This window comes from Sturnira hondurensis, unplaced genomic scaffold, assembly GCF_014824575.4.
Source record: "Sturnira hondurensis isolate 20B ecotype Veracruz unplaced genomic scaffold, ASM1482457v3 Scaffold0018805, whole genome shotgun sequence".
Classification (NCBI taxonomy): Eukaryota; Metazoa; Chordata; class Mammalia; order Chiroptera; family Phyllostomidae; genus Sturnira; species Sturnira hondurensis.
In genome coordinates, this window is record NW_028091436.1 from 1,652,110 (window position 1) to 1,679,256 (window position 27,147).

Here is a 27,147-nt window from a genome sequence, read left to right on the forward strand (position 1 = left end):
AGGGGGACGAGACGGGGCCAGGGGAGCCTGGGGCTCTGAGCGCAGGGCCCAGCGTGGCCACGCAGGCCGCCCTGGCAGCTGGCCCGCTCCGTGCAAAGGCCCTGGGGTCGGGGGGCGGGGGCCTGCCTGAAGAGCAGCAACACAGCCTGAGGGAAGGTCTGGAAGTTGTTGTTCCGGTTGATCGGGGTCCCGTCCACCAGTGCGATCTTCCCGAACATCTGCAGACCACATGGGCTGCCTGGGGGCCCCGACGGGGTCTGCACACTGCCCTCCCCACCCACCCTGCCCCCGTCTTCCCTGCGCTCCCCCGAAGCCCTTTCCCTTCCGGACGCCCGGCCTGCTCACGAGGTTGCGTGAGGCTCTTCCCATCAAGCCCCGGAGAAGCAGGGGGTGGACAAGCCTTCTTAACCGGGAGCTGACGTGGGCTTTGAGAACGGGCAGGCCCAGGCAGGGCTCTCTGGGGAGGTGGGATGGGACCCCCCTGGGCCTCTAATAGGCCTTAGGGACGGAGTCGGGCCCCTGGGATGGCAGGATGGTGTCCCCTGACTCCTGCTGCAGCCACCAGGGTCCACGGGGCTGCTGGGGGAGCCAGGCAGGAGGGCGAGGTCAGCCCCACGCAGGGCCCACGGCGCCCCGCTCACCTGCATGCCGATCACGGCGTAGATGAAGAACAGCATCACTATGAGCAGAGCCACGTAGGGTAGGGCCTGCGGGAGGGGCCGGCAGCGTGAGGCTCCCCCTGCCCCCCGCCGTCTGTGACGGGCTCCCTCGGGTCCCCAGGGTCCCCGGGTCCCCCTGATGGCACCCTGGCTGGGAGGGCCAGGCACACACACCTGGAAAGACTTGATGAACGTCCACAGCAGGGTCCGCACGCCCTCTGCCCGGCTCAGCAGCTTGATCAGCCTCATGACCCGGAACAGGCGGAAGAAGGCGCTGGAGATGCGGGCGCTCTCGTCGGGGTCCTGCGGGGCAGCGGCCCCAGAGGTCAGTCTGGGAATGGCACCTCCAAAGGGTTGGGGGCAGGGCAGGCAAGGCAGAAGGGGAAGGTGTCCTGGAGGGGCACGTGGCCCTCGCGGCGCCCTCTGCTGAACCTTCCTGGGCTCGGGGCTTCAGGGCTCTGGGCTTGTTGGGCTGGGAGGAGGGCGGTGGGCGTAGAGCGCCCCCCTGTGGTGAGTCCCCGCAGGAGGGTCCACAGGGCCTCTGGCCCAGGGCAGGCTGTGGCCAGGCCCAGCGCCTGCCTCATCTCCCCTTCCCTCCAAGCTGCCGCTGAGCGGAGCACCTTGCAGCTCTCCTGTCCCAGACCCCACCCAGGGCCGTCCCAGTGCAGAGCGTCCCCAGTGTTCACTCACTGAGCTGTCCCCATGACAGCTGACAGCGTCATGTGCCAACCTTGGAAGGGGAGAGGCCCCGCCCAGCTCCCTGAGTCCTCAAAGGCTTTGCGTTTGAGACGTGACTCTGAGCTCCTGTGCCCACCGGCATCGCAGACCCCTCTGGGGGAGCCCTTTGCCCCCCCCCAGGGCTCTCAGAAAGCTTCTCTGTCCATGCCCCGCCTGCCGCAGAGCCCCACCCCCACCCTGCCCTGGACCCTAGGGTGTGGGGGGCGCTGCTCTGGGGAAGGGAGTGCTGAATGCTGGAGCCCATGCACCACGCGGCCCGGCCTGGCATGCAAGCTGCAGCCCGGAATTACAACGTTCCCGCAGCCGCCGCCGAGGCAGTACAGTCCCCCGCTGGAGGCCAGGAAGGTCTGCGGAAGAGACGAGGAGGGGGGGACACAGTGGGGGGGGGCGGTGTCAGAGAGGACGGATGCAAGATCGGTTAAGGAGAGAAAAAGACAGGGAGGCAGGGACGGAGACCCAAGGGGCTGCCCGTGCAGGGCGTCAGGACGAAGCGGGGGTAGGGTGGCCGCAGGCTGGGGCGGGAAGCTGGGACGGGGGGGAGACTGGCCCCCAGGCCCCTTCTCATCTCCAGGTGCACCTGCAGCGGACCAGGCGCTTGGGCTCTGGCTCCGGTGACACTGGGGGCTTTGGAGAGTGCCTGCCCACCAGCATGAGTGAGAAAACGCCCCCCACCCCGTCAGGGACAGAATTGGGGGTGGGGGCGACCCCAGAGCAGATGCACCTGCCCTGGCTTGGCTGAGGCTGGTGGCCTCCAGCTGTGCCTGGGCTCTTGCTGAGCAGGTGGGGGGTGGGAGGGCTGCTTTGCTCCTGTTTATGCCCGGCTTCTCCTTTGGCCACCTGTCAGGGGCAGCCTGTTCTGGGGTCCTGGGATGGGAGGGTCCTTGCTTTATGTTCCCGCTGTTTACGAGTGGGCTGGTCCCTGCCCTCCCACCGCCACCCCCCCCACCCCCGCATTCTCTAGGGCACCTCTGCCCTGGACTACGGGCTTCGACCCTGACCCTGCATCAGAACCACACGGAACACTGAAAACCACATCCCTTCGCTGGGTCCCCCAGCCAGGCCTCTGGGGGAGGGGCCTGGCTTCGGGGCACACATTCACCCCGAGTGGTCCTAATAGGCAGCCAGAGTGACAGCGGCCTTTTGCGCTGCCTGCGCAGTGGCCACCAGGCTCAGTCGCTGAATCACAGTGAAAATCAAATCCAACTGGAACTTTTTTTTGTCCGCTGTGTCTGCGCGCACATCGGTTTGCGGAATGAGCGCCGGCCCCACCCCCGATGGCCCCGCCCCCTGACACTCACGTCGATCTCGCTGAGGATCACGTCAATGATGCTGCCGACGACGATCAGAAAGTCGAACACGTTCCAGGGGTCCCCGAAGTAGCCCTGGGAGGGCGGCGGACGGGAATCGGGATGAGCACTCTGACGAGGGGCTCTGGGGGCCAGCAGGAGGTGGAGGTCCCGGCCAGCCACGGGACAGCGGACCTGGGCCAGGCCCAGGACGCTCCCCTTTCCCCTGGGGCTCCCATGAGACCCCCGCTCCCACGCCTTCTGCCTTTGGCCCCTCGTTTCCTCCAGAGCATAATGTGTCCAGTGGGGAAAGCGTGGTCGGGAGCTCAGGATTTGGGGTGCAGACGGGGAGGACTTCCCCCTGTCCCCCTCGAAGCCTTGGGTGGGACAGCGCAGTCCTGACAGGGGCAGCTGGGCTGGACATGGGGCAGTGGACTCGGGAACCCAGGCCACCACAAGGACCTGGCCCTGAGCTGAGTCCTCAGAAGCTTGGGAGGGGCAGCCAGCGCCCACCAGGTCCTGGGCCAGCTCTGCAGCCGGACTTGCCTGCCTGCCCTGCTCTGCAGGAAGACGTGGCCCCAGGGGTGAGCGGCTCGGGAGGGGGGCGAAGAGCCCTCTGTAGAACGAGGCGGTGGAGTGGGGGGCAGGCCACCAGGAGGCCCCCCCGCCAGGCCTCACCCACTCCTGGGACCCCGAGACCTGGCACTCACCCTGGCCTTGAAGGCCACGAGTTTGAGCAGCATCTCCAGCGTGAAGATGAAGGTGAAGGCCACGTTGAGGATGTCTGAGATGTGGTTCATCTGCTCTGACTGGTTGTAGTGCTGTGGGGGGAGGGGCACAGGGCGGCTGGGGAGGGGGGGATGCCTCATCACCCTGTCCTTGGGCGGGGGAGGGGGCCCTATCGCCCCGGGCTTGAGAGATCAGACGCTGACTGAAGGCTGGATGCCAGCTCCGGAGACACCCATTCTGGGACCACTACGCCCAGACTTGGGCCCGGAGCCAAAACCGCAGCCCACGCGACCCCCGAGACGCACAGCCGCGGAACCAAGGCAGAGAGAGCGCACTTCCTCCCCCCTCCCCCCTCCCCCCTCCCCCACACTCCACACCCACAAAACTGACTGCCCATGAACCCCTGGGCCTGGGTCCAGTTCACTTCTCCACCCCACCCAGCAGGTGCCAGGAAAAGTGGACGGGGGTGGGGTGGCCTGGCCCCTGTCCCCCCCCCCAAAGCTGGCCGTCCCAGTGCCCCGGGCCCTCACCTGCATGCCCAGGCAGATGGTGTTGAGCATGATGAGGGCAAACATCAGGTACTCGAAGTAGGAGGAGGTGACCACGTACCACACCTGGTACTGGTACGGGTTCTTGGGGATGTAGCACTTGAGAGGGCGGGCCTTCAGGGCGTACTGCACACACTGGCGCTGGGACGGGACACAGCGGGGCGTCAGCAGGAGGGGGTGGCCGCTCCTCACGCCCCCACCACCTGCAAGCCAGGAGCCTGGGCCGGGGGGGCCTGCCGGGCCGAGGAGGGGAGAGTCCCAGAGGCCCCAAGGCTCCCTCTGAGTCACCCTGGGCCTTTCCAAATGTGGCTCCTGTCCAGCCCGGGCCCTGATGTGCCTCCCCACTCGGGGCGTCCCGAGGGGCCCATGAGGAGACCCACCCACCAGCTCGTCGGCAGTGGTGGGTGGAGATGGGGTGGGGGGTGAGTGGGGGACCTGGGGTGGCCCAGCCCCTTCGGGGCACCTGGTTCTTGTTCAGCTCGCAGTTCTTGTACTCTGTCTCCCCTTGCTCCTGGAAGGTGACGATGACGAAGCCCACGAAGATGTTCATCATGAAGAAGGCGATGAGGATGATGTAGATGATGAAGAAGATGGCCATCTCCACCCGGTTGTTGTAGACGGGACCCTTGTCCTCCTCGTATGAGTCGATGGCCCTGTACAGGAGCCTGGGCACGGGGACAGGGCGGGCTGGGGACTTGGCCAGGCCAGGCGGGCTCCACCCCTCGGGGGGGATTTGTGAAGAGCGAGTGTCCGGACAGGGGCCAGGGTCAAGTGGGGGAGGCCGGAACAGACCCGGGAACAGCAGGCCTTGCCTTCCCGTGGGGCGTCCCCTCTGCCCTCACGGACCCGAGAGGCCTGGGCCGAGGGGGACAGGGGGCGTCTGCTCGGAGGCCCTGCTCAGCTCTGTTCGGAGTGAGCACTCAGCCCACCGGTCCTGCAGAGCACCCCAGCCAGTGCCCCCAGCACCCCTGGGAGCAGCCACGGGGCCCCGGCCCGGCCCCCACTCACTGCGGCCAGCCCTCGAAGGTGGAGACGGTGAAGAGGGACATCATGGCGGACAGCACGTTGTCGAAGTGGAAGTCACTGTGCATCCACTCGCGGGGGCGCAGCTCGATCTGCGTGGGGTCCCCGTCCTTGTACACGTAGTAGTGGCCCCTGGGCCGTGGCGGGGGCCGTGGTCACTGTACCGGGCGTGGCTGCGCTGCCCCCCCACCATGTCCTCTGGGCTCTGGGCAGTGAGTGTGCAGGCAGCTGACATCCAGAGGGGACCAGAGGGGACCCGCTGGGCCCTCCCTCCCTCATCAGTGGCTCCCCTCTGTGAGCACCCCTCCTGGGCAAGGGGCTCTGCTCCCAGGTCCCCCCGCCAGAAGTGGCACTGGCCCCTGACACATGTCCCTGTGTGGTGGCCCTCCACATGACACACCTGCATTCCTCCTCTGTCATCTTGGACAGGTCAGTACAGTAGAAGAACTTGCCCTGCATCCGGAGGGAGGGACAGACGCATTGTCATGGAAACAGGAGTGCCGAGGGGGATGGGGGGGAAGGGCGCCGGGCAGTCTGGGAGGAGGAGCCTATGTCTTCTTCCCATCCGTGGCCAGACCAGGGGCCAGGACCCAAACAGTCCCCCTCCACCGTCGCCCACCCCTCAGCCTGCTCCGGGCCCCAGGCCGGGCTGGAGGGCCTTGCTCACGAGCCCTCAGCCTGCTGCCGAGGCCCTGAGCCAGAGACACAGCCCTGTCTGGGTTCGAGGGATGAGGGGGTGAAGGCAATCACGTGACTGAGCGTGGCCGAGGTTCTGCCTCGTGGTAGCAAACAGGACACGTGGGGAGGGAGAGGATTGGGTCACGGAAGGATGAGCCAGGGCGCTGTCGACCCCAAAGCCAGGGGGCTCCAGAGATGTGCTCGGTGGGAGGGACACCCCGGCAGGGCTGGCCCCTCGAGTGGAGCTGAGGACAGGGTGGGCCCCGCTCCCCGATGAGCTAGTGAAGACAGACCCCCACCCGCAGAAGCTCCTGGGAGACTGGATGACCGGGACCTGACTGCGGCACATGGGCCACAGAAGCGCAGGTGACTGAGGGCGTGGGGCTACAGGGCTGGGTGGGGGCGTGTGTCAGGCAGGCCTGGCATGGTGGGGGTGGATGAGAGTGACGGAGGGGCCACTGCAGGGCCCGGCAGGTACAGGGGACACCCCCTCCTGAGGGGGAACCACAGAAACCTGGGCAACAGCAGGTGCGCAGGGCGCCTTGGGGACAGCTGCCCTCTCCGTTGGAGCTCCTTTGCTGGGGGGGAAGGGCCACTGCGGCCTGGCCCGAGGGCTGGCCCCTGGCCGGCGGGCTCACCTTGAAGAGCTGCACCCCAATGCAGGCGAAGATGAACTGCAGGAGCGTGGTGACCAGGACGATGTTGCCGATGGTGCGGATGGCCACGAACACACACTGCACCACGTGCTGCGGTGGGGGGGCACGATGTGGCCAGGTTGCAGCGCCCACCCTTGCCATTCTGGCCACAGGGACCCCCGGACCGTCACCCCCGTGCCCCCAGTTGGCTGCAGCCCGCAGGTCCGTGGGGTATGGTCGCCCAGTCCCACGGCCACCCCCAAGGACAGGCAGAGGGGGACGGGACGGGCCCAGCTGACCCTGGAGAGTCGGCCCTGCAACCCCCTCCTCCTCCCCGCCCAGGGGCCACCCAGGGTCCCCACCTTCAGCCCTTTGGCTCGGTTGATGGCTCGTAGGGGCCGCAGCACGCGCAGCACCCGCAGGATCTTCACGACGGAGATGGAGCTGGACCTGGGCAGGTGGCCGAGGGCGGGCGTCAGTCCCTGCCCCTGCCGCCCCTCCCCTTGGGCCTCGTGGCGCCTCCCACTCCCCCACCCCTGCACCGGGGCTGGGCGTGGGAGCCTCAGGGAACGCAGCCTCCCGCTCAGGGGCCGAGTTCTCTTCTCCTGTCCGTGCACACAACAGGCTTCCTGGCTGGGGGCGGGGCGGGGGGGGATGCAGGCTCGTTCGCCTCGTCAGACTGGGAGCCCAAGTGTGGGGCCAGGTTCCCCAAAGGGCTGCCGGGACTGCCTTCCCCTCTGATCCCCTCTCTGGTCCCCTCCTGGTCTCCCGCTCGCGGCTCTGCCCACAGGGCGTTGTGACTTCAGTCCAGGTGGTGACACCCCAAGGGGACTGGCTCCCCATCGATGGCTCTGAGACACCCTCCCCAGTGGATGACTCCCATTCTCAGGCCCTGGCGGCGGCGGGGGGGGGGCAGAGGGACCCACGCGCCCCCCTCCGGCCTCCGCTTACTCCAGCCGCATGGACACCAGGGACACGGCCACCACCAGCAGGTCCAGGAGGTTGAAGTAGTTGCGGCAGAAGGAGCCTTTGTGCAGGAAGGCGCCGTAGGTCGTCATCTGCGGGGAGACAGGCAGCGCCTGGCTGGGGCCGGCGGGGCCGGGGCTGCAGCGGACCGGGAGGGCCGGACTGGGGCTGCTGGAGGTTGGATCCCCTGGGTCTGCTCCGAGGAGGCGGAGCGGCCAGGGGTCGGGGGTTGGGGGGGGTCTGTGTGTTCTGTTTTCCACCCCAGCTCTGGGGCAGCCATACTGGATCCTGTCGAGGGGGCTCTGGCTCTGTCCCTGTGGGGCTACAGAGCAGTGAAGCCCTGGTCTCCCCTCTCCTGCAGGACACCACAGGGTTCCTCCTCTGCCCGAGAAGCTTCTCCAGAAGTCCCTTCGGCCCCGTGATGGCTGAGTTGGCTGAAAACCCTCAGGGACTTGAAGACCATCACCAGGCCCCTGACCTCTCTCTTTCCAGCCCTCGGGTCCCTGGCCACCTCCCTCGCGCGCCTCTCAGCTTCTTTCACAAATTCTCGATGACCTCCCAGGCCCTCTGCTCAGCCAGCTCTGCCCTTCACGTCTGACGGGGCCGAGGCCTGCTCTGGCCGCCTCTGAACCAGGCCACCCCTAGACGCAGGCATCTCCCCACGGCAAGGGCCGCTCTCTGGGCCCCTCACAGACATCTCCCCACAACGCCCTTGCCACCGTGCAGGCCTCCTGGACTGCCCCCTGTTCTCCCTTCCTAACGAAATCCTGTCCAACTTCAAAACCCGCCCAGGGCAACGCCCGGGGGCCGCCTGGAGGGGCGGCCTCTCGGCCACTGGTGACGCAGGTCTGGGAAGGGGCCCAGCTTCGAGGGTCTGCTGTCCTGCTGGCACTGCCCTCAGCACAGGGGAGACCCCCGAGGCTCCGCACACGCTTGGCCGTGCGGCTGAGAGGCATGCGGACTGCAGGTGGGCCGCATTCCCGTCTCTGGCTGCCCACCTGCTCAACCCTCACCCTGGCTGTGAGCCGAAACCCCTTCCCGTCTCCTGGCTTCTGGCTCTTTCTCAGCCTCCCTCCATCTTCTGGCTTTTCCCTGGCCCCCGCCATCCAGCCCCAGTGAGTGACACATGAGGAAGTTGGAGCTGTTTCAGGTCTGGTTTCCTGACCCAGAGATGCCCCACGCCCACGCTGAAGCCGTGCCGTGGCCTTCACTGACCTTCAGGATGATCTCCACAGTGAACACAGAGGTGAACCCAATGTCAAAGTACCCCAGGATCTGGGGACAGGGAAGGAGAAAGATCAGTGAGCGGAAGGGTGAAGCCACGATGTCATTGTCACCATCAAAACCACGATGACCCCCAACACCATCCTCACCACCATCACCATCACCATCACCACCATCATCACCACCATCACCACCACCACCATCACCACCATCACCATCACCATCACCATTATCACCACCACCACCACCACCACCACCATCACCACCACCACCACCACCACCACCATCACCATCACCACCATCACCACCATCACCACCATCATCACCACCATCACCATCACCACCATCATCACCACCATCACCACCACCATCACCACCATCATCACCACCACCATCATCACCATCACCATCACCACCATCATCACCACCATCATCACCACCACCACCATCACCACCGCCACCATCACCACCACCATCATCACCACCATCACCACCACCATCACCATCATCACCACCACCACCATCACCACCACCACCATCACCACCACCACCACCATCACCACCATCACCATCACCATCACCACCATCACCATTATCACCACCATCACCACCACCACCATCACTGTCATCACCATCATCATTCAGCCCAGATGACGAGAGCCTGACTGTCTCGTGCTGGGACGACGGTGTTCGGAAGGAGTGGACTGGGTAATCTTTACCCTGAGGGACTTGAACTCTAAGAAGCTCTGGTGCCCATAGCCACAGGGAGGACGCAGCTGCCACCCACCCCAGAGGGAGGCGTGTGCTGGCTGAGGGCTGCAGCGGGGGGAGGGACGGGGCAGGCCGGGCCGGCAGAGGGCCGGCCTGCCGCCAGCACCTGGTTCCTCATGGACTCGGCCCGGATGGGGTCCTCGGCGGCCAGCGCGGCGCTGCTGAGCATGATGAAGAGCAGGATGAAGTTGGTGAACCAGGTGGCGTTGACGATGCGGTGACACAGGACGCGGATCCTGCAGGGACGGGAGGGCCAGGAGAGCCGTGAGGTGCTGGGCGCTCAGGCCTCACCCGATCTGTCCTGCGGGGGGACGCACGCCCTGTCTAAAACCACCCCCAGAGAGAGCCAGGGCACCCAGGCCACACTGGGTGTCAGCGATGGGCGAGGCTGAGGCCTTCCCCCCCGCCCAGCTGCAGTGCCCGAGGCAGGGCGCAAGAGCCCAAGCTCCAGGGGTGGGTTCTCCTGGTGCAGTCCGGAGATGGGGGTCTTGGGAGAGCCGGGGACAGCCCCCACCCCCAGAGCCCTGTGAGTCACCGGGCACAGCCCGCCGAGGGGACACGCACTTATTGGTGGGACTGAAGATGAAGAAGGAGCTGGCTTCCGGGATGGGCACCGCCTTNCCAGCGATGGGCGAGGCTGAGGCCTTCCCCCCCCCCCCCAGCTGCAGTGCCCGAGGCAGGGCGCAAGAGCCCAAGCTCCAGGGGTGGGTTCTCCTGGTGCAGTCCGGAGATGGGGGTCTTGGGAGAGCCGGGGACAGCCCCCACCCCCAGAGCCCTGTGAGTCACCGGGCACAGCCCGCCGAGGGGACACGCACTTATTGGTGGGACTGAAGATGAAGAAGGAGCTGGCTTCCGGGATGGGCACCGCCTTCTCTTTCAGCTGCAGCTCAGCCAGGGGCCTTGGCCGGGGGCTCACCGGGATCTCGGGCTCATCTTCTTCGTCGTCCCCTGTGGGGGTGGGGGGGGCCTCGCTGTCACATCGTCTGTCTCAGACGCTCACAGGCTGGGGGCCAGGGGGGCCGGTCGGGCACATGCAGGAAACGGCGCCTGGGGAGGAGGACCGGGCTCTCACCTGGGAAGTCAGCCGAGGGGTAGGGGTCCTTCACCTCCTTGACATTGGACTCAAACTCGTCGACTTTGAGCTGCAGGAGAAACGCGAGGGAGACGATGATGAAAACGAGGCCTGCGGCGTCCGCTTACAGGACCTTCGGGGGAGGGCCCGTGTGGGCTTCCGCTCCCGGAGTCTTCCCTACAACCTGGGGACAGGGACACTGTAGTCATCCCCTTTTACAGATGACCAGCCAAGCCCGGCAAGTCCAACAAACTGCCCCAGCTCCCTCGGGTTGGTGCACAGTGCCCTCCCCAGATGACTTCTCCAGGCTCCACTCCCACCAGGGCCCCCAGCTCTCAGGGGTCATCCTCTGACCCAGGAAACCTCGGCCCCCATGAAGGCTGAGCAGGGCCAGGCTGGGGCAAGGAGCACCGAGTAGGACGATGGGAAGCCAGTCTGGGCCTCTCTGGGAAAAGGGGTGCTGAGTCACAGGGGGCGGGGTGCTGGGACTCTGAGGAAGTCTGGGTCCCAGGTGGGGCATCTGCACTTCTCAGCACAAAGGTCCACCTGCGGGGGCTGTAGCCGAGGACTGTCCCCCCTGGGGTTGGGGGAGGTGCCCTCACCTGGCTGAGCACCTCTCTCCCACCCCCCACCCTACCCACCAGCACCATCAGGCTCCGGTGGGGGTGGACCAGGGGACGTTCCGAGTGGAGCCTACCCTTGACCTGCCTCTGAAACCACCCCGTGCCGGGCTCACCTTGGCAGTGGTGGGGATCCCCTCCCCCTTGGGCTTCTGGTCCAGCTTCTTGGCCACCACCGACTTTTCCTCCTCTGGCCTGTCTGGGAGACCTCTGCATTGAAAACCAAGAAAACCCAAGGTGGAGGCCGAGCTAAAAAGTTCTCAAAGATCTGCCGAGGCTCCTTGGGGGTCCCCACACCAAAGACCCTGAGAATCAAGCTCCAAAGAGCCACCTGCCTGGAGCTGGGACACCAGCACCACTGGACAGTGTCCCACCCAGGACGCGGCATTCACCTGGACATCTTCCTGCGCTTCCTCTCCTCGGCCTTGGCCTTCTGGGCGGAGGTCAGGCTCTCAGCCTCAGCCAGGTTGTCCACCGCAATGGCCAGGAAAACGTTGAGCAGAATATCTGAGGGTGTCCAGCTAAGGGGCTGCGGCTGTGGGTGGAAGGGGCCCAGGTCCTCCCTGCCTGCTCTTGGGTGGGGTCGCTAGAGAGCCTCTGGCTAGAGCTCCCTGACCGGAGGGCTTGAGTACAGGGCCGTGGACATCCTTGGCAAGCCTGCCCAGGGTGCCCAGAGAGGGCCTGGGGTCCCCTGTGGCCCTGAGCCCCACCCCGTTCCTGCCCAGGACTGAGCCCAGCTCCTGGCAGACACACGGGAGCTCGGGGGCCAGGGGTCCCGCCCTGCCCCCGCTCATCATATCCAGTCCCGTCTGGCCGGGCACTTCGGCCCTCCCTGCCTGCCCTCCTGGCCTTCCCATCTGCCCCTTTATGGCTCCCTCTGCCCAAACTTGGGCTGCCTGGTGCCTCACTTCCCCGCTGCCTGCCCCCTGCCTTTGCCCCAGGTTGGCTCTTCACGGCTCCTCCCCCAAGCCCGGCCCTCTTGTGATCCTCACCCCCCTCCCCCCGCAGCCAGTCACCTGTCCCTGACCAGCTGGAGGAAGGAGGGTCCCACAGCAGCTCCTGAACTTGCCCTCCCCCCAGGAGCCTGGGAGCTGCCCTCTGCCCGTTTAAGCCCCTCCCCCAGCCCCCTCCCCACGGTCTCCCTGCACCTGCAGGGATACAGTTGCCGCAGACGAAGAGGATGATGAAGTAAATGCACACGAGCATGCCGGGGTAGGTGGGCCCGCCGTAGGCCATGATGCCATTGTACATGACAGAGTTCCAGTCCTCCCCTGTCAGGACCTGGGGGCGGGGTGGGGACGGGGCGGGGGGGGGGGGGGGGGNGGGCGGGGCGGGGACGGGGCGGGGGGGGGAGTACACAGGGACTGAGATCCTGCCCCCGCCCAGGACCTTTCCCCTCCTCCCCTGCCCGGACCAAAGGGCCCTGATCTAATTCCCGCACATCTTGCAATGAGCGCCAATCTTATCCCTGGCTTTTCAGGGCCATGGAGTGTGGGTGTCCCCGAGCGGGGCCACTGCTTCCCTGTGCTCTGTCCCTCACTGCACAGCACGCACCCGGGGCCTCCTGCCCCTCCGTCCTCCAGAAAGGGCACGGGGTGTTAACTCTCTCAGAGACACCACGCCCGCCCAGCCAGGGGGCGTGACTGGGAGACAGAGAGGCGTGCGTTGGGGTTGGGCCGGCCCCTCCACTGTCCCCGTGGGGGTGCCCCTCACAAGGGCCCGCACAGCAGAGCGGGGTGCCCCGGCTCTGCACAGGGCAGCTCCCCCAGCGGCCTCTTGGGTGCCCCAGTCCCGCTCCCTGGGGCAGATTCCCGCGTGCACTGGCCAAGGCATGTCTGCGGGGTGAGAGATGGCGCATGCTCTCGGGAGCACCCAGCCATGGGGAGGGAGGCCACCCGGTCTGGCTTGGTGCTCAGAGGCAGCCGCGGCACATGACAGACCAACAGGCGCCCGGACTCCCAGCCCCCCCCCGACTCCATCTGTTCACAGACTGCCATCCGACGGGGGGCCAGCACTCTGCCGGGCACACAGGCTGAGCTGGGCACAGCTCCCCACTCAGGAGTGTGGCGCAGGCAAATGAGCAACTGTCATGATGGAGAGAGCCACAGGGGACGAGGGAGCCCGCAGAAGGACCTTGGCCTCGAACCCGCAGATCCGAGGAGGCTTCCTGGAGGAAGGCACTTCCTTCCGAGGCGGCACCTGGCCTGCCACAGAGGAACAAGAAGCGGCCTCGGCCCCCGAGGGCAGCCCACCTGGAAGACGCTGATGAGGGCCTGCGGGAAGTTGTCGAAGTTGCTGCGGCGCACCTCCGTGTCCTCGAAGTCGTACCTGCCCCCGAAGAGCTGCATGCCCAGCAGGGCGAAGATGACGATGAAGAGGAAGAGCAGGAGCAGCAGGGAGGCGATGGAGCGGATGGAGTTGAGCAGGGACGCCACCAGGTTGCTCAGTGACGTCCAGTACCTGCAGGGCGTGGTCCAGAGGTGGAGGGGGCGTCCCTTCCCACAGGTGTTCATGGGGCTGGGGGGGCCGGGGGGAAGGCAGGGGGGTGGGCTGCCCGGAGGGGGAGGCCCCCGGGTCGTGGTGCCCTCCACTCTTTCCTTCCGCCACAGCACCCGTCTTCTGTGCCATGTCACACTCGTTCACAGGACAGCTGTCTGACTTCTGCTTCTACCGCGGGACTCTACACCCACGAGAGTAAGGTCCACTCTGGTCCATGTGCCCTGACCCTGTGCCTCACATGGCACCTGGCTGCCGGGCGGGGGAACTTCGTCAGCCTCAAAAGTCCACCCACCCTCTCCTGTCCCCTCACCGCCCTCCTGGCTCCTCCTATTCCCTGTTCTGTAGGCCCGGACAGGGGTGAGGAGGAGGGTGGCTGGACTTGTGAGGCTGACAGAGTGCCCTTGTCTGCCTTCCCTCCTCTTCCCTCCTCTTCCTCTCCCTCTTTCCTCTGCAAGTCCCTCCTTTCTCTGCTTCCGTCCTCTGTTCCACACCCCACCTCCCTCCCCCAAGATGGTGGGAAGAGGTAAGAAGAAAGGGCAGGAGTGTGGTCCAAAGAGGGGATGGCCTTTCTCCTGCACAGAGAGGGGTGCCTTCGCGGACCGTGCGTGATGAGAGGGACGCAGGCCAGCCCGCGGGGCCCGCGGGGCCCGAGGTGCCCGCGGTGCCCGCCCCCCGCTCACTTGGTGATCTTGAAGATCCGCAGCAGGCGGATGCAGCGCAGCACGGAGATGCCCAGGGGGCTCATGGCGCCCGACTCCACCAGCAGGACCTCCAGGATGCCACTGCACACCACGAAGCAGTCGAAGCGGTTGAAGACAGACAGGAAGTACTGGCGCAGCCCCAGCCCGTACATCTTCATCAGCATCTCGATGGCGAAGAGGGCCAGCAGCACCCGGTTGGCCACGTCTGGGGGCACAGCGCCGGGCTGAGCCGCCCGCCTGGGACTCCCGCGCCCGCCTCCAAGCCGTCCCCCGTCCCCCATCGCCTCCCCGGCTGTTTGTTCAGGGCTGTCTTCGCCTCGGGCCGAGCAGCCTGGTGAGAGTGTGCTCGTTCTCTCTGCACCCTGAGAGCCCACGGGCAGCACAGACGTGGGGAGAAATCTCTAGCCCTGGAAGCCTGGGCCCCTAGACAGCAGCTCGGCTTTGTGTCCGGTGTCCGTGGCGGGAACGGTCTGCACAGACACCTGGGCACCCTCGTGGGGGTCTCCGGCAGCCCCGCTGTGACTGCCCAGAACGGGGTGGGGGTGCCGCCAGCCCCTACTTCCTAGAAACCGACATCAGCATCCAACTGGCTTCGCCTGCCACACCCTCGGTGCCGCTGGCTGGTCACCCTGGCTGGCCTCACCTTGCAGGTGGGTCAGCCACGCGGGCTGGTGGTGGTGCTCCGAGGCGACCGACAGCGTGTTTAGGGCCACAACCAGGATCACCAGCCAGTAGAAGGCTTTGGACTTGATCACGTCGTGGCATTTCCAGCGGAAGACACGGTTCCACCGTCTCCAGTGTCTCCTGGGGGGAGGACAGAGCAGGAAGAAGGCCAGGGGCTGCTGCTGTCCCTGAGCCCCAGCTTCCCGGGTAGCTTCCAGGCAGACCCAGGCCAGCCACCCGGGGTCTGACCGGCCCTGCCCCAGCCACGGAGCGGCGGGGCCACCCTGGTCTGGGACCTCTGTTCTTCCTGCCACGCTCCCTCCTCCAAAGGCGAGCGACAGTGATGCCCGGGACAGAGGACGCGATGTGCGCGGCGCGGGGCACAGTGCTTCCCGTCTCAGCCAGCCTGGCCCCGGGCCCCGCATGGTGCCCCACATGGGAGCGGTTCTTTAGCAAACTCGGGTGGCGGGTGGCTGCCGACCGGGCGCGTGGACTGTCGGGGCTTTTTGGAGAGCAAGCTGGCAGCGAGCGCGCAGCCAGGGAGGTGCTGCCTACGTGCCTTCGACCCAGCAGGTCCTCCGCGGGGATTTGCCCACAGAAATGCTCACACTTTGGCAGAGCCGTTGCCCCGGGGAGTCTGTTCCTGAGCCCGGACCGGAAAGCGTCATTCCATCTACGCACCACGAGATGTTCTCGAGCATCACTGAGTACCCGTGCCGTGGGCTCCTTTAAAGTGTCACTAAGGACCCCGACTGCGGGACATTTTTCAAAAGTTGTGCCAGGCCCTGGCTGGTGTAGCTCAGTGGATTGAGCGCGGGCCTGCGAACCAGAGGATCACGGTTCGATTCCCAGTCAGGGCACATGCCTGGGTTGTGGCCCAGTTCCCTGCAGGCCAACTCCCAGCAGGGGATGCTCGAAAGACAACCATACATTGATGTTTCTCTCCCTCTCTCCTTCCCCTCTAAAGATAAGTAAATAAATAAAATCTTTAAAAAAAAAAGTTATGCCAGAAGGTGTGTGAGCGATGAAGCCACGTGAAGGCTGGGAGGAGCTTCAAAAGCACGTCACTCCGTGAAGGCAGCCAATCGGAAAACTGCGTGGCNCACAGAAATGCTCACACTTTGGCAGAACCGTTGCCCCGGGGGAGTCTGTTCCTGAGCCCGGACCGGAAAGCGTCATTCCATCTACACACCACGAGATGTTCTCGAGCGTCACTGAGTACCCGTGCCGTGGGCTCCTTTAAAGTGTCACTAAGGACCCTGACTGCGGGACATTTTTCAAAAGTTATGCCAGAAGAAGGTGTGTGAGCGATGAAGCCACGTGAAGGCTGGGAGGAGCTTCAAAGGCACGTCACTCCGTGAAGGCAGCCAATCGGAAAACTGCGTGGCGTCCGGCCATCGGCCAGGCCGTGGGGACGGCAGGAAGCGGGGCGGTTGCCGTGGCTGTGGGTTGGGGGGGTGAGCGGGGCGGCGAGACCACCCCGTGTGCTGCGACAGCGGTGGGCACAGGCCGTGGGGACACTGGTCCGAACCCAGAGGGCGTCCGGTACAGGAGTGACGCTCCTGGCAGCTGTGGATGCTGGGGGACGGTGACATGTCGGTCGGGGTCATTTTGGTACCAAGTGCACCATCTAGTGGGGGCGCTGAGAGTGGGGGACAGTGTCTGCGGGGGGTGGGGGGAGGTGAGGAATATGGCACCCCCCTGTACCTTCTGCTCAACTCTGCTTCATCTTCAGCCTAAAACTACTCTAAACAAAATGTCTGAATAACAACAAAAAGAGACATTTGTGTGAAGTGGCCTCCAGAGCTCATGTTAAGTCACAAAGGTAAGTAGGTAATGAGTGCCCGACACGCCTCTGTTCCCCCTGGCAGCAGCTCCCAGGTGCCAGGTCCTGTCCTGGATCTGAAGTGACAGTAATTCTGTAAATAACCCCGCAGTGGAAGAAGCCCCAACAAAATCTGGTAAACCTGCCCTGCGCGTGTGTGTGTGTGTGTGTGTGTGTGTGCGCGCACGCGTGAGTGTGAGAGAGCGAGAGAGGAAAACCTGGAAAGGCCTCGGGGATGCTGCTGTTACCATGGTTACTTCTGTGCAGGGAGAGGGGCCTTCATCCTCCCTGTGATGTGTTTCTCTGCTGTTCCATCTTCCACCAGCTCGGTGATATCAGAATTAGTAGAGGACAGCAGCCACCCAAACCAACACACATACTCTTGGGACGGAGGTGCGACGGGGCCAGCCTCTGCCCCACGAAGCCCCGAGGCTGCCTCGGAACACACCTGTGCCTCCCCGCAGAGGCTCAGGGCCAGCCGCCTGCCCACGCCACTCTGGTCCTCGGGCGGCAGCAGTCCATAACCAGGGCTGTGGGACTGGGGCAGTGGCCCTGCACTCGGAGGGAGGTGGCGGGGCTCTGATGAGGGTCTTGGGGGCCCGAGGCTGGGGGCCGGGGGGTGGGCAGGCACTCACACAAACTGGATGAGCTTGTTCAGGCCCTCGATCTCGTACAGGCTCTCCGTGTCCGAGCCACCTTCATCCAGTGACAGCTTCCCTGGGGACAAGAGAGACCCATGCGGCTGGACACACCCGGAAAGGACCACGGACAGGGGGCTCCTGGGACGGCAGGCCCTGGGGGGGCCTGGATGCCCCTGCCTTCCTGGGACCAGGCCACCAGGAGCACAGCAGGGGCATGGATGGGCAGGCAGTGGGCAGGCAGGCGGGGCCTTGTGGTCTGGGGAGAGCGCTGGGCCCACAGGAAGCCAATGTTCGGAGCTGCGAGGCCTTGGACCAGTCGCTCACCTCTCAGGGCCTCGGTGGTCTCACCTGCACAGCCCAGTGCTGTGCCTGCTCCGTGGGCCGCCCGGGCTTGCGGGGGCTCCAGGGAGGGGGTGCCCGCTGGGAGGGAAGCTGGGGCAGATGAGGGCCCGGGCCCGAACCTTCTAAGTCCTCCACGTCCATGACCTCGCCCTGCGTGATCCAGCTCATGTAGCCCCGGAGGTCCTCCTCCAGCTGCTGCTTCTCCCGGAGCTTCTGGAAGGTTCCCCTGGACTTGGCCTTCTCCCGCTCTTTGGTGAACTCCCTGTGGTGGGGCAGGGAGGATGGGAGGGAGGAGGGGCAGCGTGGGAAGGGCAGAGCTTCTCAAAGACCGACAACCTGTGGCTGGCGCCCCTCCCCCCTGCCCCTCCCCATGTCCCTCCAGGAGCCCTTGGGAACACTCAGCCCCTCTCCTCATATTTTCGCTTCCCCCCTCAATTCCTCCTCCCTCGCCCTGGGAGGGCATCAGGGGGTCAGGAACCAGGCAGTCCGTTGCCAGAACAGAATCAGCCACGGAAGCTCCAGTTTCTCAGGGAGCGCTCCGGGGCCTTGAAAGAACCAGGTGACAGGAAAGGGCCCGAGGGTCAGGAAGGGACCCTCAGGCCACCATGCAGGGCAGAAGGGAGCCTCCAGCACAACTGGGAACTTGTGAGCACTCTGGTGCGGAGCCTGGGCACAGCCTGGGCCAGGAGGCTGGGGACCAGGAGGGACAGAAGGAGGCTCACAGGGAAGGGAGAATAAAGGACCACGGAAGGGTCCCTGCCTGCAGTGCCCGCCTCTTCTGGGTTATCCAGGGAGCAGGCCCTTAGCCACAGGGGACGCGGGAACGTACGAACTTCTAAGTCAATCTCCCCGTCCTGTTCCATCTCCTCCTCTCTCTCCTCCCAGCTGCCTTTGGGCTTCCTTACCCGCTCAGGACACCCAGCACCAGGTTGAGGATGAAGAAGGACCCCAGGAGAATGAGGGTGACGAAGTAGATCCATGGCCACTCGTTCCCGATGGCATCGTTGACCTGGAAGGACAGAGGGGTGAGTCTGACTGTCTGACTGAATTGCCCACTCCACCAACCCTGGGGGACAAGGAGTCAAGACGTCTGGACCATGGGGAGGGGCTTCTTTCTCTCCTGAAAACCTAGGACCTCCTGAGGGGGGTTCTTGCTGACCTTCTACTTGACCCGCCCAGGTGACGCTGACCCATTTCTCCCTCCAACAGGCCCCCTCCCTGGCCTGACTCGCTCATGGAGTCCACCTCTACTTGGTTTCTTTACAGTCAAACGTTTTCAACACAGAAGAAACGGTGAGGAGTCTCAGCTGAGCCGGGCCAGGGGCCTCAGGACCAGCGTCCATGACTCAGGACAGGCCGCCTGCAGGGGGCAGTGGTGAGCCCTGGGTCCCTGCAGCAGAGCTGAGGCCACACGAAGGACCACGCATCCAAGTGGTGAGTGGTTTGCTTGCATGAGAGCCGTTCATGTGAATCCTCCGTACCGGCAGAGCATTGGACAGGTTACAGTGTCTCCCCCACTGTTGTAATGTTTCCCCCACTGTTACAATGTCTCCCTCACCGTCACAATGTTTCCCCTACTGTCACAGTGTTTCCCCCACTGTCACAGTGTCTCCCCCACTGTCACAGTGTTTCCCCCACTGTTACAATGTTTCCCCTACTGTCACAGTGTTTCCCCCACCGTCACAGTGTCTCCCCCACTGTCACAGTGTTTCCCCACAGTTTCCCCACAGTGTTTCCCCCACCAGCAGCTCACGCTGCTGCAGCCGAGTCAGCAGGGGAGCCAGACGGACTAGAGGTCTTGGTTCTGCTGCTCACAAGTTCCCTAACCAAGGGCAAGTTACTGAACCTCTCTGAGCCTCAGTTTCCCCATCTGTGAAATGGGAACAGTGCCTCCCCCGCGAGGCGATTAAATAGGAAATGCAGCCTAGCTCTCAGCAACACCAAGTAAACAGCAGACGCCGCAGGAAGGTTTCCATGGCACCGGCTTCAGGCCGCTCTGTCGTGATGAAGTGAACCTTCCCACTCCCCGTCGGTGCTGCCCAAGGACGTGGGCAGCATTCTCCTGTCATGGGCGAGGAAACTCGTGTCCAGGGTTTATCATATGGGAAAGCAGTCCTGCCCAGTGGCCAGAAGAGAGACTCAAGAGGCCGTCATCCCCCAAGAGATACGAGGCTCCCGGCCCCAAGCAGTGGGTCACACCAGCCAGGCTTAGGGACGAGTTAGGAGGGGAGACCAGAGCCAGACCCGCAGCTCCTGGCTTCCGTTCCTCTGCTCCCCCCGAGTGCTGCACAGGCAGGCTCCACACTGGGGTGTCTCAAGGGTGCTGGGACACACACCTGGGGACCAGAGGGGGCTCCCAGGGAAGAGCCAGAAGAGGCAGGGCCACCGCCCCCCCCCCCCCCGCCCCGAGGGAGNCCCCCCCGCCAGCCCTGAGGAAGAGAGGTGCTTGGGCAGGGGCGGCCAACCCACCCAGTACAGGACCTCGGTCCAGCCCTCCATGGTGATGCACTGGTACACCGTGAGCATGGAGAAGCCAAAGTTGTCGAAGTGCGTGATGCCGCGGTTGGGCCCCGGCCAGCCGCCTCGGCACTCGCTGCCGTTGATGGTGCAGGGGCGGCCCGAGCCGGTCCTGGCACAGGGGGACGGCTTCTCGTTCTCCACCGTGGCCACGATGTCTGCAGGTGGGAGGGTCAGATGGCAGGAGACGGTGGGCAGCGACGGGAGAAACATCGCTGGTATCGTTCCCAAGGCCAGCAGCTGTGGCCAGCAGTGACCCGGCGTGCGGCGGCTCCACGCAGGGTGGGCCCCTCCCCTGGAGTTGCCGAGGCCTCTGCTGCGGCCCAGCCCCGGGACTCACCGGTCCCGACGAAGTAGCACGTCTTGTGCATCTTGCCCTTGAAGAGCTCCAGGCCGATGATGGCGTAGATGATGACCATGAAGAGGACCAGCAGGGCGATGTGGAACAGGGGCAGCATGGCCTTGAAGATGGAGTTGAGGACCACCTGCAGGCCTGCAGCGGGGTGGGGCGGGGAGAGGGGAGGGAGGGTCAGCGCCCCAGGGTCCCCTCTGGCTCTCCCCACCCTGGGCAGCCTCTGGGACACCAGGGCAGGAGGGGGACCCAGAACTGGGCCAGGGAGCAGGCTGGGGCGGGGTGGGGTGGGGACACTGCCACGCACTGGGCACCCCGGACACCAGCCGCAGGGGCCTGAGCACGCGGAAAGCTCTCAGGGCCTTGACGTCCAGGCCGGCGCCTTTGCTGCTCAGCGGGGCCGTGTTGCTCTGGATGACGTTGACCTGCTCCAGGATCACCGTGAAGACCCTGGTGGGGGGAGGCAAAGGGAGAGGGCCCAGCCATCAGATGAGCACTGTCCCCGGGACCCCGTGTCCCCTCTGCACTCAGGGGACCCACGGGAATCCCATGGGAAGGGCAGCAGACACAGTTCCTCCATGGCCAGCTCTGCTTAAGGGATGCCTGCCCAAGGGGCTTACTACCAAATGTCCTGAGGCCAAGGTCAGGCTCCGGGAAAAGAGGATCGGAACCATCTGTGATGTCACCTCAGGGCATGGGTTGGGGAGGACTGGCGCCTGTGTGTCACTTACTACCAGAGTCCCCAGCCCAGGGGCTCGGCCACCCCATGGAGGGCCACGGGGAGGCAGCAGCCCCTCATCCGTGGGGCCGGGGGGGGGGCGGGGGGAGGAAGTTCGGAGCCTCACTTCCCCTCCGGGCCCCGCCCCCCTCTCTAAGGGAGTCAAACTTCCACCGTCCTTTGGAAATCCACCCCCAGCCCTTCCTCCCAAACCCTGCTTTTGACGGCCGAACCCGGGACCCACTGGGTGTGGAACAGTGGTGCTTGGTGAGGGGCTGCTCCTGACACCGTCCTTCTTTCTGGGTGTCTGTGTCTTGGGCTCCTGAGGGAGCCTGGCTCGCGGCGTCCCTCAGCTCCCCCGGGTGCCCAGGGCAGCACCCGGACGTGGTTACCAGTGAACAGAGTGTGCACTGCCCTGAAGGGCCGCGTGGTGGGGAGGCGGCCGCCTCTGGGGCCGGGACCACCTGGGTCTGGGTCAGGGCACGGCCCCCTGGGGAGCCACGTGACCTTGGGCAAGTCGCTGGACTCCCCCGGGGCCTCAACTTCCTTAAAGGGAGGAAGCAGCCGGGTGATCGGGAAAATGGAATGCGATCTTGAGGCAAAGGCTGCCATTACAAGGACGTGGTCACGCTGACAAGTTGTCTTAGGGGCTGACCTGGGTCCCCCGAAGTTACAGGTTGGAGCCCGAACCCTCAGGAGCTCAGACTGACTGTATTTGGAGACAGGGTGTGGCATAAAGGACTAGGTGGTCAGTGGGGCGGGCGGGGTGTGACCGGCCAGGCAGGGTATCCTCTTGGGGACCACACTGAGGCAACCCCCCCACCCCAAGCACAGAGTAGGGTTCTGTCCTGCCCTGGGGTGCTGGCGGTGGCGGTGGCAGGCACAGGGTCCCCCAGGGCCTCTTGGACCCCCCTCGCTCTTGGCCTCACCCCAGGAAGACGATGATGAAGTCGAGGGCGTTCCAGCCGCTGCGCAGGTAGGCGTCCTGGTGGAAGAGGAAGCCGTAGGCGATGATCTTCATGGTGGCTTCGACCGAGAAGACGACCAGGAAGAAGTACTCCAGTTTCTCCTGCAGGGACGGAGCCGTCACGCCTCACGCCGCTCCCCGGCACCCTGAGCCCACCCTCACCTCTCAGCCCCGACCCCCACACCCTGGACCCCCCTGCCCATGGGCTCCTCACTCTCGGCAGGTCACCCCTCACGGAGGCCGTCACAGGCCACCAGCTCTGTCCGAGCCTCCGAGGCCACGCGGGCCCTCTCCCTGGCTCGCGTTCACCCCTCGCTAAAACACCAGACACGGTTTCATCCTCTTCGCTCTCTGTCTCACCCGCTGAAACATCAACTCTGTGCCCGGTGTGGGCGGGGCAGTTTTTATTACCCTTCTCCTGCAGGCAGCCCCCCCACCCAGGACCAGCACTATCAGGGAGGGGAGGGGCAGGGGGGGGTGTTCAGCCAGCTCCACCCTGCAGAGGGCTTTCCTGACTCCCCCAGGCCTTCCCCCCAAATCCAGTCCTCTGTCACCCCATCCATGTCCTGTCACCCTCCCTCCTGGACCAGGAGGGAGGTATTTCTAAGAGGGAAAGTATGTGCCTGTCGGGGCTCGCTGCTGAGCCAGCCCCCGCCCCCCACAGCTGTCCTCGCTGGGCCTGGTGGCTTTCAAGAGCTCTCCACCCTGCCCCCCAGCATCCCTCCCCACAGGCCCAGTCTCCTTGGGATGTCGCCCCGCCGGCTGCCACTCTGTGCAGCGGCAGGAGGCTGACGTGGAGAACCAGGCACCTCTGCAGCTGACAGGGCCTGTCCACGCCCACGCTGGGCTCGGTCCCCAGGCCTGACCTCCGCACTCTGTGAACTTGTAGCTCCTGTGTGCCGGGACAGGGCCACGCACCACACCAGTTAGCTGCGAGGCCCAGCTCCCCCACCCACCCAACCACCCGCCCAGCTCGGAGCGCCCAGGTCAAACCCACGGCCGCAGCAGGTGGAGGGTGCCCAGGTCCTGCCCTGCGCACGACAGGAACCCTGTCCCGTGGGTTGCACGACCTGAGGCCCCTCTTGCCTGGGCTCTTTGTCTCACTGACGTTTAGCAAGGGCTGGCCTGGGCACCCCAGGGGGGCCTGGCTGCCTCTCCAAGGTCCACGTCATCAGCGTTACCCAAACATCCCCCCAGGGTTGCCATCAGGGGGTGGGGGGCCGTGGCCGTGCACCTAACGCTGCTCACTGGCTCTGCCTGACGCAGCCCAAAGCCTCCAGAAGACGGCGCTCCCTCCTTGGCAGAACCGAGGTGGCACAAACCGCCTGCGTCCTTCGAGGACGTGTCCACCATTGTTGGCACCCTCAAAGGCGTGGTAGCCCCCAGGTCTGTGGGGGCCACTCTCCAGCCACACCCTGTCTGTTGGTTCTCACGGGGCTGTGGACCGGGCCCTGTCCTACCCCGAGCTCACAAGCTCGCCCTGACGTGTTCCCACCCCCGGACCCACTCATCTGCATGTGTCCCTGTCTCCGTCGGTGGAACCCAGCATCTCTTGGGACCCAGTGCCCTCCAGCTATGATTCCTCCTTGCCAGTGAGGGGAGTGGGGCTCAGAGGGGCAGTGGGGGCCCAGGCTGCCGGGCCCCAGCCCACCCAAGAGACAGAGTTTGCTGCGCTCCGGGTGAGCCAGCTGAGTGACTCCTGGTGAACCACCAGACCCACAGGTCTCGGGGCCCTGGCCCCTGTCCCCATGCAGCCTCCAGGTTTGGAAGATGACCCGCTGGGGGTGAGGGAAGTGGCTATATTTAGCCTGATGAACCCTCGCCCCACCGACAGGTCTAAGCCGGTCTGGGCAGGCCCATCCTGCCTCCCACCCCAGGTCCGGGCTCTGTGGGACCTCAGCGGGGACCCAGGAGGGCCGGGAGTGCAGAAAGGGATCCCCTGAGCCCCACCCGGGCTCCAGGTGGGACCCGAGGCCGGCACTCATCTCCTGGACATGCCCGTGCTGCCCAGGAGATTCTGAGGTCCTTGTGTGCAGATGGAGAGGCCGGGACTCAGGGAGCGTGGAGAGGGCAAAGGGCCAGCTCCGGGCAGGCTGGTCCAGTCCCTGTGCCTCCCCAGTGACGGCCCAGTGACGGCCGGCTGGGCCCAGTGCTCCGGGGTTATTCGTGGGGCTCCTGCTCACCCCCAGTGAGCGAGGGCTCTGGGGGAGGGGTGGCTGGTGCCTGCAGGGGCGCGGGCAGCGTCAAGGTGGGGCCTCAGGTCATTTTTCCAGGCCCCTGCTGGGTGACCAGGCTCCCTGCCTGCACGCTGCAGGTCCTGGTTCTCTGATGGTCAAGGCTGGAGCCTAGGCAGGCCACCTCAGGCACATTCCTGACCCTATAAAAAGACAGCCACCCTGCCTGCCAGAGGCTCAGGCTGCAGCCTCCCGAGGGCTGGGCAGCAACCTGAACCCCAGGAATGTCCCAGAGGCCTGGCCCTGTCTGCGGGAGCCACTGTGAAGCCAGGGAGGGGCTGGCCCACCGCTCCTACCCCGGACAGCACTAAGGACTGCTTAGCCACTGTTACCAGAAATCACCCACGACCTGGGAATCCGGCAGAAGGAAGGCACCACGTCCCCATGGTGTCATGGTGGAGGGTGACCTGGCTGGCCGGGCCAAGGGCTGTTTCATCAGCAACTTCTGGGGTTTCTCAACCTCAGCCCCGGTCATGTTTAGGCTAGGCAGCTCTTTGTGCGCAGGATTGGGGTCCCCCGCATCACACAGTGTTCGTGGCCTCCCTGGTCCCCACCCACTGGAAGCCAATTGCACCTGCTAGGCCCCCCATTCACCCCTAGATCCTCCTGAGCCCTCAGCTAGAGCTGCCGTGTGGCCGGAGGGGTGCCTACCCTCTCTGGGCCGACCAACCCCTGGCGGCGGCGCATCCGACCCCACATCCGAGGTGACGTCATCGCTTCGAAAAGCTTCCTCTCCCTGGAGCCCCAGGCGGGGAACCCCAGCCCGCGTCTAAGGCAATGCACGTGGGACCCTAGGAAATGCTTAAGTAGTCTAGGGACGTCTGTTCTGTTTCAGGGTGGAAAACTGCGCCCCCGCGTGAATGAATACGCTCCCGGAGGGCAGATCCCTTTCCAAGGCGTCAGCTTCTTAGAGAGCTGACATGGAACCCGAATCCGCACTGCTGAAGGGTGGGTGGGCGTGGGGCATGGGCCCAGAGCCCTCCCAGACTCAGGCCCAGAGGGGAGCCCCAGTGAAGGCGAGGGGGCGGGGCTCTGAGACGTAAGTCGCGCTGGGAGTTTGCGTGGCCCCGCCCACAGCTGCCCCACCTTCCTGTCCAACCCAGGAGGGAGCCCGCGGTCTCTGTGGAGTCCTGCTCGTGCAGAAGCCCGCCCACCTGGGACCGACTCCCTGGAATCCTGGAACTCATGTGAGGAGGGCCGGGTAGTATTTTTCCGTCAAACTCCCCATCCCGGCAAGGTAGGGGAGGGACAAGCCTGCTGAGTGTCCCTTGTCCTCACCCCCTCGAGACCACAATTTCCAGGGATGTCCCCTAGAAGTCCTCGAGCCGTCATTACGATGGCAACACAGCGGTCACAGGGCAGGGATAGAAGTCACAGGCCTGCATGAGAGGTCCCCCAAGGAAGTGCACGTGGGGTGTCCCTGGGCCCAGCACCCCCACTCTCTGAGCCTCAGTTTCCTTATTTATAATGTCACTCCTTCACAGGGGGACGAAAGTGGACCATAGAGGAAAGTCTTCAGCACTGAGCCTGGCATCTAATACGGACACATCTACATGGGAAGCACCTTTACTGGCTTTAGGTAGGTGGACCCTTTAAATGAAGCCTCCACTGTCTGGCCCATAAAACAGTCCGTCCAACCCTGGCCTGTTCCGGTTCCATCACAGGTTATGCCTTCTGCCTGCGGTCCTCCACGATGGGACCTCCCAGGAAGGTGAGCTCGGTGGGGACAGGGTTTTCTGGATTCTGTCCAGGAAGGGAAGTGGGCACTCGGCCCCCTGGGCCTCCGTTTCCACACCTGTCACACGACACTGTGCCAGGGACCCAGGATGCGCTGGCACGTCACAGAACCCCGCGGAGCGGAGGAGCCGCTGGGCAGCCCTGCCAGTGGTTGGGGGGCGTCTGCATCCTTGGGGGCGGGCCCTGCAGCCCTTGATCCCCAGCCAGGTGCAGACCGCGGGCGGGGGAGGGCGGCCTCTTACCAGGCCCATGTTCAGAGTGTTGTTGTCATCCTCCGGCATGGGCAGGTACACGGCCAGCGCCACGCAGTTGGCAAAGATGGTCAGGAGGATGATGGTCTCGAAGGGTCTGGCGCCGGGTTAAGGAGAGCCCTTGAGTGAGGCTCGGCTTCGCAGGGTGAGGGGCAGGAGGGCGCCCCGGGAGGGAGGGCCCCGATCTCCGGCAGGTGGAGAAAGGCCCGGGCTCCCCTGGGGGGGCAGGAAACCTCCCTCCCATGCTCTGAGGCCCAGCAGCTTCCAGGGCCAGGGAGCCTTAAGGCCCCACGCCTGCCCCACACCCGCCTCACCTGCCCTCTCCCCAGGACCCCGGGCCCTCTGAGGTTCTGCTAGACAAACTTGTGAGGGCTCCCTGGGGGAAATGGGGCTGTTGGGGGACAGGCGAGGGGCCCAGAGAGCAGGCCCAGGAAAAGCGACCGTGGGGAGAGATTCCTGAGCCCCAGAGCCCAAGGAGGCAGAGGATGACCACCGGCTGGACCAGCACCCCCAGAGCCACACACAGCACCCCCATCCTGACACACCCACCCCTGCACAGCCATCTTCTGGGGCAGCCCAGGCCAAGCCAGGGCAGGTGGCATTGAGGGAGGAGGGGAGAGAGCGTGGGAGGCTCGGCTGGAAACCCATTCCCCAGGTGCTGCAGGGGCAGAAGCCTGGGAGGGAAGGCCCGGAGGCAGGGCCAGGGGGAGGTCCCTGTCCCCTTTAAACCCGACCCTGCGGAGGCAGGGCC

General features: G+C 65.1%; 1 protein-coding gene across 3 annotated transcripts in view; it reads right to left on the minus strand.

The window, feature by feature from the left end:
- CACNA1S (calcium voltage-gated channel subunit alpha1 S) overlaps positions 1-27,147 on the minus strand; it is a 36,020-nt gene that overhangs the window by 7,840 nt on the left and 1,033 nt on the right. For 2 of the 3 annotated variants that reach the window (XM_037070510.1, XM_037070508.1), the window contains exons 2-32: positions 26,388-26,493; positions 22,137-22,276; positions 20,797-20,939; positions 20,478-20,630; positions 20,090-20,295; positions 18,526-18,629; positions 17,740-17,882; positions 17,273-17,354; positions 14,793-14,953; positions 14,129-14,354; positions 13,202-13,409; positions 12,110-12,230; positions 11,342-11,456; positions 11,066-11,159; positions 10,330-10,399; positions 10,073-10,205; positions 9,364-9,493; positions 8,478-8,537; positions 7,248-7,354; positions 6,659-6,746; positions 6,300-6,407; positions 5,384-5,436; positions 4,969-5,115; positions 4,424-4,625; positions 3,943-4,101; positions 3,394-3,504; positions 2,696-2,779; positions 1,688-1,744; positions 834-962; positions 642-707; positions 127-218 (exon numbers count right to left, since the gene is read on the minus strand). In XM_037070510.1, coding sequence (XP_036926405.1) covers positions 127-218; positions 642-707; positions 834-962; positions 1,688-1,744; positions 2,696-2,779; positions 3,394-3,504; positions 3,943-4,101; positions 4,424-4,625; positions 4,969-5,115; positions 5,384-5,436; positions 6,300-6,407; positions 6,659-6,746; positions 7,248-7,354; positions 8,478-8,537; positions 9,364-9,493; positions 10,073-10,205; positions 10,330-10,399; positions 11,066-11,159; positions 11,342-11,456; positions 12,110-12,230; positions 13,202-13,409; positions 14,129-14,354; positions 14,793-14,953; positions 17,273-17,354; positions 17,740-17,882; positions 18,526-18,629; positions 20,090-20,295; positions 20,478-20,630; positions 20,797-20,939; positions 22,137-22,276; positions 26,388-26,493 — 3,798 coding nt within the window. Of the gene's footprint in view, positions 1-126; positions 219-641; positions 708-833; positions 963-1,687; positions 1,745-2,695; positions 2,780-3,393; positions 3,505-3,942; positions 4,102-4,423; positions 4,626-4,968; positions 5,116-5,383; positions 5,437-6,299; positions 6,408-6,658; positions 6,747-7,247; positions 7,355-8,477; positions 8,538-9,363; positions 9,494-9,821; positions 9,875-10,072; positions 10,206-10,329; positions 10,400-11,065; positions 11,160-11,341; positions 11,457-12,109; positions 12,231-13,201; positions 13,410-14,128; positions 14,355-14,792; positions 14,954-17,272; positions 17,355-17,739; positions 17,883-18,525; positions 18,630-20,089; positions 20,296-20,477; positions 20,631-20,796; positions 20,940-22,136; positions 22,277-26,387; positions 26,494-27,147 lie in introns of all 3 variants that reach the window. The other variant, XM_037070509.1, reaches the window with a different exon arrangement.